The 13430-nt window shown below is 47.7% G+C and overlaps 1 protein-coding gene across 1 annotated transcript in view; it reads left to right on the forward strand.

Annotated features, from left to right (window-relative positions):
* SLC39A14 (solute carrier family 39 member 14) overlaps nt 1-13430 on the forward strand; it is a 51343-nt gene that overhangs the window by 24502 nt on the left and 13411 nt on the right. Inside the window, exons 2-3 of the mRNA XM_047717322.1 lie at nt 9982-10259; nt 12662-12848. Of these exons, the coding sequence (XP_047573278.1) occupies nt 9996-10259; nt 12662-12848 (451 nt within the window). The 5' untranslated portion in view covers nt 9982-9995. The remainder of the gene's footprint in view (nt 1-9981; nt 10260-12661; nt 12849-13430) is intronic.

Below are 13430 nucleotides of genomic sequence, written 5' to 3' on the forward strand. Positions count from 1 at the left end.
GAAGTAAAAAAAAAATAGGGGCGCCTGGGTGGCTCAGTGGGTTAAGCCGCTGCCTTCGGCTCAGGTCATGATCCCAGGTCCTGGGTTCGAGCCCCACATCAGGCTTTCTGCTCAGCGGGAAGCCTGCTTCCTCCTCTCTCTCTCTGCCTGCCTCTCTGCCTACTTGTGATTTCTCTCTGTCAAATAAATAAATAAAATCTTTAAAAAAAAAAAAATAGAAACAAATATTCAAAATCCCATCACTGAAATAGTCCTTACTACTTTAGGTGAATACTACTCTGTAATCTTCCAGCTTATTCACAGATAAATGCATATGGAGAAAAAGAATAATCTTTTTTTTTTTTTTTAAGATTTTATTTATTTGACAGAGAGAAATCACAAGTAGGCAGAGAGGCAGGCAGAGAGAGAGGAGGAAGCAGGCTCCCTGCTGAGCAGAAAGCCCGATGTGGGGCTTGAACCCAGGACCTGGGATCATGACCTGAGCCGAAGGCAGCGGCTTAACCCACTGAGCCACCCAGGCGCCCCGAAAAAGAATAATCTTACACAGAAGTATTTAAAATTTCCCTGAATATAACCGAAGAAAAGAAACTAGTAAAATTAAAGGAACTATTAAGCTTTAAAGAAATGTATTTTTCGCCAAGAGATTATTTTGTAAAAGAGGCTTAAAAAAATCTTTGTGAGTCATATCTATAATTACTTACCCATTTTATATAGTATTTACTGACTCTGCTATGAGACATGAGGACATTAGCATTTCCGCCTTTTTGTCTCCTCATCTTTTGCTTGCACTAATTATTAGTAGTAAATAGTCCATTTTATAACCCTTAGATTCCATCCTGTAACTGTAATCTCCAAGGTTTTTTTTATTATTTCTTTTTCGAAGGGTTTTAATGATTACCATCAGTTATTTTCCCATGGTTTCTGCATTCCTGAGGCCTTTATTTTTATTTCTCTATTAATTAGCTGCATTTCGTTCTCCTGTTTTTTCACTCTAGGAAGGAGAATGTAGCCTCTGACTTCTTTCATGCTTGAGAATTTCCGCCCGTTGTCCTTTCTAGATTTGTGTGACATCTCAGCCAGGAATAATATCTCCGGTTCTTTTCTCTCTCTCAATGATGTAAACACTGTTGCAATTGCTTCTGATACTGAATGTTACTCTGGGGAGGAGGAGGGCAGCCTGAATTTTCTGCCACTTAAGAGAAGTTTTAATGTTATACAATTTTTGTAATAACATATTTTGGCGGTAGGGGGGGATTTCCTTTACAATGCCTGAAAACGTCTTTCAAGTTCAGCATTCAGTCTTCAGGTTCTGTTGCTCCTTTCAATTCGGGGAAATTGTGTGTTCTTTATTTTTGAACATACCTCGTGGTCCAGTCTCGTTCTCTAGGAACACCAGTTATCCTATGTTTGGTATCTTTGTCTCTCATTACATGTTTTTTAGTGATCTCTACACCCAGCCTGGGGCTTAAACTCACGACCCCGAGACCAAGAGTCTTGCAGGCTGCGCCCACTGAGCCAGCCAGGTTAGGTATTTGTTTGTTTGGTTGGTTTGGTTGTTTTTTTTATTTTTTAAAGATTTTCTTTATTTGACAGAGATCACAAGTAGGCAGAGAGGCAGGCAGAGAGAGAGAGGAGTAAGCAGGCCCCCCGCCGAGCAGAGAGCTCAATGTGGGGCTGGATCCCAGGACCCTGAGACCACAACCAGAGCCGAGCCACCCAAGAGCCCCGGTTGTTTTTTTTTTTTTTTTTTAAGATTTTATTTATTTTGAGAGACACCACAAGCAGGGGGAGGAGTAAAGGGGGAGGGAAAAGCAGGTTCCCCACGGAGCAGGGAACCCGATGTGGGCTGATGGGGGATGGGGCCTCAATCCCAGGACCCTGAGATCATGACCTGAGCTGAAGGCAGATGCTTAGCCGACTGAGCCACCCAGGTGCCCCTCATTACATGTTTTAATCTATCTTTTCCATCTACGTTCACTGTGGTTATCTCAAACCCTCCTTTGTCAGTATTTCTGTTTTAAATTACTGGAAGAAATTTGTTCTCTGTTCATTATAATTTATTTATTGGTTCTTTAGTGATGTTTTGTTCTTTTGCTTTTTTTTGGGAAGCCTGCATCCCCTTTGATCTCATTTTGTTTTGTAATTTCATCTTTGAGCTCTGGTTTTATTGCATGAATATTCTGCAGTTAGGTGAAGCGGTCGGGAAGATTGCTGCTCTCGAGTTAGGTTTTACTTTGGATTGACATCTTTGTTTTTTTGTATGGTTTGCCTGCTATTCTCATCGTGTTCACGCTGGTGCTGTTGGGCTTGTGGGCTCTAAAGCAAGACCTGTTTTCTGTAGCCTGTACCGTGTGAGTGCGGGGCTGAGGTGGGTGAGAGGCAGCTGTCCGGGATTCTGGGTTTGGGTGGCAGCCCTGTGGCATGGCGCAGCCCACAGATCTAGGAGGTGTGCTTCAGTTCTGCTGGGGAAGAATGCCCGCTGCAAGTGGATCATTTCCCCAGTTCAGTCTGTGGCCTTGGAGCCCCGATTTCCTTCTCTGGAGAGTCGCTCATTGTTCTGGTTCCAGTGTCACCTGTTTTCCCAGCAGCTTTCCCCACCACTCCTTAACTGAAGAGGAAAAAGAATTAGCAGCTGTTGGCCTCTGCAGATTTGGGGGAGGTGGGTGAGAACTCTGGCTGTGAGGGCTGGGCCAGGCCTAGGAGGTGAGCCATGGGTGGTGCCCCCTGTTCTCTTAACTTGCCTCTGGTTTTGAAGTTACTGCAATACAGTATGCCTCTCTCCTTGTTTGCTTGCTGCTAGTGACTTTTGGGGCGGGGGGGCTAATGTTTTACTCAAATGTTAATGATTAAGGGAAAGGAAATTGTGAATACCATTTCAGTTCTCCATTTAAACTCCGAAGTCCTTATTTTCATATCATGTTTCAACATACTTTTTCTTTCTTAATACTCCGAAAACTGCAGGTTTCTTTTCCTCTTTTGGGAACTAAGGAGACAGATGTAATGAGATCAGGGCATGGCATGGAGTTGCTGTGAGTTGGCCTGCTCACACCAGATCCAGTGGTCCTTCTGCTGCCAAAGCCAGCACTTCCTTTGGTACTTGGGCCCAGGGTTCTTGATTTCTCAAAGACCTACCCACCCCCCATCCCCCTGGCTTTGTCTTGGTAAATCTCAGGGTTTTGTAACGGAGGCCAGGAGTGTTGCCCCCGGGACTCCCCTGGAGCCATCTGCCTTTGTTTACCTTTGTAGTTAACCCCCTACTGGCGAGTGTTCCCTGGGGAGACAGTCCTATTGGGCCTACCAGATCTGGCCCCAGTGTTAGAATGGGACAGGGATGGAGACTGGAGCAGGACCAGTCTGTTGGAAGGTATTCTACAGAAGTGAACTCTTGACCAGGAAGGAATCCCCTGACCGGTGGGGAATTGACTTGTGGTTAGTTGGGGGCGTTGGTGCTCACAGCCCTGGAGCCCTGGCTGTCCTAAGGTCAAGGTGCCTTAGAGAGCCCATGCTATCTGTCCCCAAGAGGAACATAAGGGAACTACACACCTCTTTTGACATCCTTTGGATTTTAGGTGGGGAAGCAGGCAGTTGAAAGGAAAGCTTAAGGGCCCCTGGGTGGCTCAGTGGTTTAAAACCTCTGCCTTCGGGAGCCTGGGTGGCTCAGTGGGTTAAGCCGCTGCCTTCGGCTCAGGTCATGATCTCAGGGTCCTGGGATCGAGTCCCGCATCGGGCTCTCTGCTCAGCAGGGAGCCTGCTTCCCTCTCTCTCTCTCTCTCTCTCTCTGCCTGCCTCTCTGTCTACTTGTGATCTCTCTCTGTCAAATAAATAAATAAAAATCTTTAAAAAAACAAACAAACAAACAAACAAACAAAAAAAAACCTCTGCCTTCAGCTCAGGTCATGATCCCAGGGTTCTGGGATCGAGCCCTGCATCGGGCTCTCTGCTTAGCAGGGAGCCTGCTTTCTCCTCTCTCTCTGCTTGCCTCTCTGCCTACTTGTGATCTCTGTCTGTCAAATAAATAAATAAAATCTTTAAAAAAAAAAAAAGAAAGAAAAGAAAGGAAAGCTTAAGGTAGTTCACTGGGGCCCACCAGTAGAGGGGCCAAGGGCTCTAGGGAGCCATCCTGTGGATCACTGTGGCCTCTCCTTCCCACACCTCCTCTTCCACCCCTCCAGCCCCCATGGTCATTCTTGCTTGCTTGCTTTGGTAGGAACAATCAACCTTTTCTCAATTTTAAGTAAAATGCTTTGTAGAAACCCAGTTGAGACTGCCCTTGCCTTGATGGCTACCCTTCAACCTGCAGTGAAGGCCTCAGCTTGAGTTTTAGCTTTATATAAATTCATTGTGCTCCTACATAACCCATCCTTTGAAGGGGCACAGAACAGGCACAGGGAAGTGTGCTGATAGACATCTTTCACCCATTTCCTGTGGCTTACCAGTGGCCTTGGAAAGAGTTGTCTCTGGAGCACTTGGTCTTCCCTGTTTCATTCCTCAGCTCAGAAGACCTGAGAGTGAGTGGGGTGGGTGACCTGGCCAGCTGGTGGTCAGGGAAGGGAGTGGATGTTTGGAGACCTGGTAGCTCCCAGGCTCATTGATCGGGTCCCAAGCTTCAGCTTCTGGATTAGTAAGCATCATGAAGAGTTGCTGCTTCGTTACTGTGGGGAGAAGTCCATTTTCGCTCCTCTCTGACAGGAGGTGGGCCTAGAAAACAGGCAGCGTGGTGGATACAACATTGGGACTACGTCCCCAGCACAGAAGTGCCGTTTGTAGGATAAGATACTTCTGAACCAAGTGAAGGCATGGCAGGCAGGTGAGATTCTGATTTAGGAGCCCCCCGAAATGGTAAGGAGACCCAAAGTCTCAGGGTCTGAAAGCAAGCATCTCTCACTGACTTTCTCTTGGGTTTTTTACTTCCCCTAGGAGGACTGGGTCTGGCGCCTTGGAGGCAGACCTAAAGGCACTAAAATAATTTACTTCTTTGAACCCAGGCCAAGTGAACAAAGGAGTGGAGAGACTCCAGCTTCTCTTGAGTGGGAGAGACTGGTCCTCTGAGCCAAGAGCACATTCGGACCTTTGTCTCTTTCCCCTTGTTTTCATGTCCTGCCCTGCGTGCTTCTCTTACTACTTCTGGAAGGTGTCCTTGAGGGCAGCTGGCTTGGCTCCCTGGAAGGCCTGGAGGGGCCCACTCAGGCCCCACCCATTTCCACAGATTTCTAATAGATGGGGCTTCGTCCTGTAGCGGAGCCCACACTGGGAGGACCCCAGCTCGACTTCACCATCCAGCTGCATCAAGAGCTGTATGTGTTCTCTTCCTCTCTCCTTTTTCATCCAAAGACTCTTTTGTAAACTTTTTTTCCCCCTAAGAATTAACTGGTAGCTGAAGAAAAAAGAAATCTCCATCGGAGCAGAAAGCTCCCCTTTTGTGTCTGCCAGAAGTCCAGGGTCCCTTGGATTTGAAGTGTCTTTTAGCAGCTCTAAGATCCCTGGACCGGGACTTCTTCCTGCCCTGCAGTTGTTTTTAGGTGCTCTGGGGAGTGGGTCATGTCATGAGTGGTAGGTCAGGGAGCAGGTTCCGCTCAGCTGAGTCTACTCACGCACTCCAGGAGGCTGGACCAGCCACACCGAGGGGCCGAGGGGCCACTGGGGCAACAAAGAGCAGATGTTTTGTAGATGCTGACTTTGACCTGAATGCCCATCCAGGTAAAGCCGCTAAAGTTCTGTGAGGTGTCTCACATGTGGGGTGATTCTGTGTTTCTTCTGAATGTTTTGAGGTTGCTGCAGATAAATCTGAGAAATATGGCTGAAGTGGGAACCACTGTTTTTTTTTTTTTATTAAGAAGGTGCCCTGTAATGCAGCCTGCCTTCTAAGGTGTACCCAGGGTGGTCCCCTGCACAGGTCTTCCATGCCTGGATTTGGGGTGCTACTTGGGGCTGATAGAAATTGGGAGGAACTGGGGCGCTCAGCTGGACCAGGTGGTCGCACGTGCGGCTCTTGATCTTGGGTTGTACAGTTGAACCCCACGTTGGATGTAGAGATTACTTATTTATTTATTTTTTTATAAGATTTTTATTTATTTGACAGATCACAAGTAGGCAGAGAGGCAGGCAGAGAGAGAGGAAGGGAAGCAGGCTTCCTGCTGAGCAGAGAGCCTGATGCGGGGCTTGATCCCAGGACCCTGAGATCATGACCTGAGCCGAAGGCAGAGGCTTTAACCCGCTGAGCCACCCAGGCGCCCCCCCCCCCGCCCAGATTACTTTTTTTTTTTTTTTTTTTTAATCTTTAAATCAAATTGGGAAGACCTGCCTAGAGACCTGTAGGTTTTTACAGACCTCTCTGTGGAGCCTGTGTCTCCACACAGCGGGGAAGTGGTTCAGAGTGCGCGGACTTTCATTCAGACCTGGCTTCGGTTCATGAAAAATTTAATTTCTAGCTTCACTACTCAGCTTGTTGGCTGTGGATCATGTTTCCTAATCTCTGAAAATTTCCTCCTCTCTTCAGTGAGGATAAGCATCCCAGCTTCTCCAGGAATCCATGACTGCCAGGTGCTTCACAGGCTTGGCACTGGGGATTGCCCGTGGCTGTCCTCATATCTTTGCCCTCCTTTGGTAAATCCACACAGCCCTCTTATCCTTTGCTCTGACAGTACAACACATGCCTCAGACAGGTGACGGGGTGGTCAGGTAGAGAGGACTGTTCTTTTTGTACAATGGATTTTAGCCATTTGGGCCTAAGATCCCACCTGCCCACTGTATTAACTTCTGGTTCTCAGTATAGATTTGAGAGTTGGTCGTCTCAGAGTGACACTTTACAGACCACTGTTTGTGCTGATGGCTAATCTACCCTTTGTGTGACTCAGAGTGCATTCTGCTGAAGACTGAGATTTTTCTGTCCCCAGATTCTGTGCATTCTGTGTGTGGAGGCTAAAGCCTGAAATGTCCGCTGGTGTGTTTGTGGTGGGGGACTTGTGTGTTGTGTGTGCTGTTGGCCTGGAGCAAAGTTAGCCACAGGGGTATTCCTCATAGTGCCAGCAGAAGCTCTGTATCTGGGCTGGGAGCGAGTCAAAGTAGAGGAACCCTGCTGATTATAATCAAATTATAACATCTGTTTGAGTGCTTTCTATAGGTCAGGCACTGGGAGACTTGACATAGTTCATGTCATTTGAATTTGCACAGTAATCCAGTGGGGTGAATACCCATTTTGTAGATGAGAAAACTGAGGTAGAGAGCCCAGGTAACTTCCCCAAGGTTACTCCTATCTGGCCAGCAGTGGCACAGAAATTCAAGTCTGGTCTTTCGGACACTAAAGGCCAGGGTGAGCTGCATCACTATTCTTTTTTTTTTTTTTTTTTTAAAGTAATCTCTCCACCCATCTGGTGGAGGTTGAGCTCACAACCCCAAGATCCAGAGTTGTAGGCTCCACTGACTGAGTCAGCTGGGCGCTCCTGCATCACTACTCTGAGTGACTCCAGAAGGTTGACTCTGGTTAAATATCTTGCCCAAGATTGTACCACTTGTAAGTGGCAGAACCAGGATGCAAACCAGCCTGCTTTTAAGCACTCTGCTCTAACTCCTCTGTCATAAGCAAAGGCCCAGAGGTGGAGTGACCCACTGTGGGGCAAGCCAGAGCCCTGGGAGCCTGGGAGGCGTGGAAATGCCTGCAGTGATTGGGTTTCTAGGTCTAGATTAAATAGGCTCGTCCCCCCTCTCCCTGCCTGGTGTTTGCTTATTTCCCTAATTAAACTATACTGAGGGAAATAATTAACGAAAGCCCTGCTTTCTCTGAGACCTATTTTTCCCTGTTCCTTCTCACCTCATAACTTTGTTACAGAATCTTTCTGCTTTTTTGCTGAACATTAAACTCCATTTTTTTTTCAAAGATTTTATTTATTTATTTGACAGAGAGAGATCACAAGCAGGCAGAGAGGCAGAGAGAGAGGAGGAAGCAGGCTTCCCGCTGAGCAGAGAGCCCGATGCGGGGCTCGATCCCCGGACCCTGAGATCATGACCTGAGCCGAAGGCAGCGGCTTAACCCACTGAGCCACCCAGGCACCCCTAAACTCCATTTTTATAGCTGCATACTAGTCGATGAAATTGCTATAATTCGCCTGACCATAACTTTCTGCCTATAGACTTTTTTATCTGGGGGTTGCTTCTGTTAGTACAGATTGTAGATGTAACAATTAAAAGGATTGAGACACTTATTATCATAACTTTTCAAGAGTCTGGTTATTTAATGTCATTACATAAATATGTAATTTTATCTGCATTATTTAAAGATAATGTAATATCTTCTATAGCACCATCTTACTCTGGTGTTAAACCTCACTAAACTTGGTTTTGTATTTTTTAAAAATCTGTTTTGCTGTTTTAATAAGCAGCAGTATAGCACCATCCATCTTTTAAGTTTATATTCCTTTTTTACTGAAGCATAGTTGGCAAACAATATAGTAGTTTCAGGAGTTTAACATAGTGATTCAACCTTATGTATGTATACGTTACACCCTTGCCACCGTAAGTGTACTCACCACCTGTTGCCACATCAGCTTATTAACAGTGGTGTTCACCGTGTTTGTCGTGCTGCGCTTTTCATCCCTGTGTCTTACTTCTTTTATAGCTGGAGATCTGTACCTCTCAATCCCTTTGACTCATTTCGCCCATCCACCTGACACCCTTAAGTGTATTCATTTTTGTTCTCTAACTAAGGTTTATAGAAATAGGGGCACCTCGGTGGCTCAGTGGGTTAAAGCCTCTGCCTTCGGCTCAGGTCATGATCCCAGGGTCCTGGGATCGAGCCCCGCATCGGGCTCTCTGCTCAGCGGGGAGCCTGCTTCCTCCTCTCTGTCTGCCTGCCTCTCTGCCTACTTGTGATCTCTGTCTGTCAAATAAATAAATTTTAAAAAAAATCTTTAAAAAAAAGGTATATAGAAATAAACCTTTGTCATATTTGATGGTGGACTTTTCCCCACTCTATTTTCCCCCTCTTTTAGTTGTAGTTTGTTTGTTTGTTTTTTAAGATTTTATATATTTATTTGACATAGAGATCACAAGTAGGCAGAGAGGCAGGCAGAAGGGGGGGGAAGCAGGCTCCAATGCTGGGCTCCATCTCAGGATCCTGAGATCATGACCTGAGCCGAAGGTAGAGGCTTAACCCACTGAGCCACCCAGGAGCCCCTAATTGTAGTTTTTTTTGTTGTTGCCTTTTGTGTGTGTGTGTTTTGTTTATTTTTTAAAGATTTTATTTATTTCAAAAAGAGAGAGAGCATTTTAGCAAGCACAAGCATGAGTGGTGGGAGGGGCAGAGGGAGAAGCAGACGCCCGGCTGAGCAGGGAGCTGGATGCTGGGCTCCACCAGGATCCCGGGATCCTGACCTGAGCCAAAGGCAGACGCTTAACCCACTGAGCCACCCAGGTGCCCCTGTTGTTTTTTGTTTGTTTGTTTGTTTTTTTATTTTGGAGCATTTCCAACATATTAAAGTGTAATAGTATGGGGCACTTGGCTGGTTCAGTCAGTGTTGAGTGTAGAGCTTACTTTAAAAAAAAAAAATAGTATAATAAATTCCCATTCACTCATCAAGCAGTTTCATGAGTTACTAACTCATGCCTGGTCTTGTCTCCTCTATGCTCCCCATGCAAATACCCCCTCCTTTCTTATTTTGAAGCAAATTCCAGATGAGATATTGTTTAATGTGTGATTATTTCAGTGTCTCTAAAAGATACTTTTTAACCACATCACAGTTGTTTTACTTTGTAATTTTTAAATTTAGTCAAATCCGTTGAATTTGTCCTTTCGTTATTTTTTAATTTAATGCTTGAAGAGAAAGGTTTTTCTCAAACACTTGGCAGAAGCATTAGAGAAGGTGAAGAGTCGGAGGGGAGAGGAGGCTGTCCAGAGTGAGGCTGCTGGGTCCTGTGTACCTGGCAGGGAAGTGGGAGGAGAGAGTGGGTTTCTGGAGCCTGTCGCTCACCTGCCTTTCCTTCTTGCAGGCTTTTTTGTCACCATGAAGCTGCTCCACCCAGCCTTCCTCAGCTGCTTCCTGCTGACCTGGATCAGCTTATGGAGTTCTGTTCCTAAAGCTCACGCTGTGTCCACGGGGACGCCAGGCGTCAGTGCGGCCTTTTTCCTGCAGGACCTCCTGCATCGCTACGGAGAGGGTGACACCCTCACCCTGCAGCAGCTCAAGGCCCTGCTCAACCACTTGGATGTGGGTGTAGGCCGGGACAATGTCACCCAGCCGGTGCATGGACAGAGGAACCTCTCGACGGTAAGGGTCTCAGCTCTGCTGAGCACTGTCTGCCTTGAGGGGGTCACACTCTAGTTGGGCACGGGGAACCCAAGACACTTGGAGCAGGCAAGCCGTGATGGCAGAGCAGAGGGGCCAGTTCCTCTTCACCAATTGTCTGGGTCCCCAGCAGTGCCTCCTGTCCTCCCATGTGGCTGTTCTGAAGCTCTGGCTGGAGGGAGCGGTCAGCAGGAGTTCTCAGCCCTCTGTGTTCCTCACAGCTGCACTGGGATCACCTGCGGGCAAGCCAGGGTGCCCAGGACAGCCGGCATGTCTCATGGGATTTACAGGTTACAAGGCCCTTTGCCTGAAGTCGCAGGGGAGCCTCACACTCCCTCCGGGTGCAGGTGGAAAGTCTTCATTATTTAGAAGGGAATGCCAAGGGTCCCGCACTGAGTTCTTGGACAGTGCAGGACTGAGACCCAAGTCCTTTGGCTTCTGGTTCTTTGTTCTTCCATGTCATCTTGGCTAATCATAGTCTGAGGCTATTTGTGGCAGCCAAGTGTAAGTCAGCCAGCAATGTCTTTATATATCTGCTTTGTTCCCTGTGCTGAGTGCTGGGAGAAATAGAGAAAAATGAGTCATGTTAAAGAGTCTGCTCTCAAGATGGAGAGCTTACCCAATGGAGGACTGAGTTATCTGATCGTAAAACGAAGTGTTAGGGATGCCTGGTGGCCCAGTCACTTGAGCTTCCAATGCTTGATTTCTGCCTAGGTCATGATCTTGAGGTCATGGGATTGAACCCTGCTTTGGGCTCCATGCTCTCAGGGTGTCTACTCGAGATTCTCCCCCTCTCTGCCCCTTCCCCCTGCTCACTCACTCTCTCGTTCTCTCTCCCTAAAATGAATAAATAAACCTTTGTTAAAATGAAGTGTTGGGGTACCTGGGTGGCTCAGGCGTCTGCCTTCGTCTCGGGTCATGGTCCGGGTATCAAGCCCTGCATCGGGCTCTCTGCTCAGCGGGAAACATGCTTCTCTCTCTCCCACTTCCCTGACCGTGTTCCCTTTCTCGCTATGTCTGTCTCTGTCAAATAAATAAATAAAATCTTTTTTTAAAAAATGAAGTGTTGGGACGCCTGGGTGGCTCAGTTAGTTGGACGACTGCCTTCGGCTCAGGTCATGATCCTGGAGTCCCGAGATCGAGTCCCGCATCGGGCTCCCAGCTCCATGGGGAGTCTGCTTCTCTCTCTGACCTTCTCCTAGCTCATGCTCTCTCTCACTGTCTCTCTCTCTCAAATAAATAATAAATAAAATCTTAAAAAAAAAAAATGAAGTGTTAAATGCTCTGAGTTGGACAGTCTTCATAGGGTTCAGAGACCAGAGGGGGAAAGGGGTGTATGCTAGAGTGATCAAGGAAGGTTTGTGGGTTAGGTGTCTAGGGCCTTCATCTTGAAGGAGAACTTCCTGGAGAGGTCACGTGGCCAAAGGACCAGGCAGCCTGGATGCAGAACCGCAGGCGTGCGGTTAATGTGGGAGTTGGGGAGAAGGCTGCCCTCATGGGCTCATGCTCACTGACCCCGGAGGGCCTCCTGGCACAGCGGCAGTTATCTTGGGGTCACCAGAGTCCAGCTCTCTACTTTGTAGGCCCAGAAGCTCTCACTTGTCAGCACACCCGAAGGGCTGTTAGAGACTGACCCGTGTTAAACCAAGCCAGATAAAGCCTGATGTGTAAGTGTATAAAGTATAATTAGAAGTAAAACTGCAGTGTTTCATAGGAACGGTATGTGAGAACCACCTACCTAACGCCTCCCAAGGGGACTGAGCGTTCGCCTTCGTGACCTCTACCAGCCCTTACGTGCTCCACGGTAGACCAAACCTTTAGATTTTTCCTTCTTCCTCCCCTGATCTCTATCAACACATTCTTCAGGGTGGGGTCAGCACTACTGGGGTCCTGGGAACTGATGTTCCTCTTTAGGTGCCAGAGCTCAATAGCTCTGGACAAGTATCTGGAACATGCATTTTAATAGAATAACTCTTCAGGCTGTTGTGATGTGCGGGTAGGTTTGGTATCTGGATGAAGCTGTAGCTTCAGGTATGCAAATACAATCATGTTTTCCAGAAACCACACCGCGGATCCAGTTGTTCCCAGACCTTGTGGGCAGCCAAGTACTCGTGGGTGTGTGTCAGGTGTGTGACTTGCACCAGGTGACTGATCTCTGAGATTGTGTCTCAGGTTTTCAAGTTTAGGGACCACCTTGCTCTCATCCCTAGAGATGAGCCTCTAGATCATCTTCAGGTAATCTTCAGCTCTTCAGGTGATGTCAGATGTCCAGATCCCCGGGATCTGGACAGGTTCTCCTCGTGGAAGGCTGAGTCGGTTGCTGCCAGGGCTGAGATGTGATTCTGGGTTCTGAGAAGCTTCCTGCCTCTCCCCCTTCGTCTCAGTGCTTTAGTTCCGGAGACCTTTTTGCTGCCCACAACTTGAACAACCAGTCCCGGATTGGAAGGATTGAGTTCCAGGAGTTCTGCCCTACTATCCTCCAGCAGCTGGATTCCCGGGCCTGTGCTTCTGAGAACCAGGAGAACGAGGAGGATGAGCAGACGGAAGAGGGGAAGCCAAGCTCCATCGAAGGTGAGTGGGGACAGGGAAGCTGAGGCTGGGGCTGCTCATGGGAGATCTCACCGGTGAGCAGCTCATCAACACCAGGGGAGTAGATTAGAGGGACGATGATAACTGGTGTCTTCTGACTCATGTGACTGCTCCGGCATATTGTCTGACCCGGTGGCATGGCTGATGAGCTCGGTGCTGGGCTTTTGGACCTGCCTATGGATTTTTTCTTTTCCTTTTCTTTTTTGCTACTTTTTCATTTTTTTTTCTTATTAAACTACAAGGGACTAATGCCTCGGCGTTTCAGTTTGGCACCTCTCCCCTGTCCCCCTCCCTGCCCGGTACCTGGGCTTCAGCCACGGCGGACTCCCCACGGCTGAGTGTCTGTGCCTCCCGAGGGCCTGCAGTGCCCTTGGTACCTAGCACGTGCCGCCTGCGTTCTGCTCATTGTTCCCCGCTGTCATCATTTCACTCCTGGTTTTTAAACTCTCCTGTCATTTTCACCTGCCTCTCCATTGGAAAGGTAGCTTCTTTTGAGAGTGACTTCGCTATGTTGTCTGTAGGCTGCCCCACAGCACCCAGCCAGAGATGGACTCCAGTCTGTAC

Source organism: Lutra lutra, chromosome 2, assembly GCF_902655055.1.
Source record: "Lutra lutra chromosome 2, mLutLut1.2, whole genome shotgun sequence".
Lineage (NCBI taxonomy): Eukaryota > Metazoa > Chordata > Mammalia > Carnivora > Mustelidae > Lutra > Lutra lutra.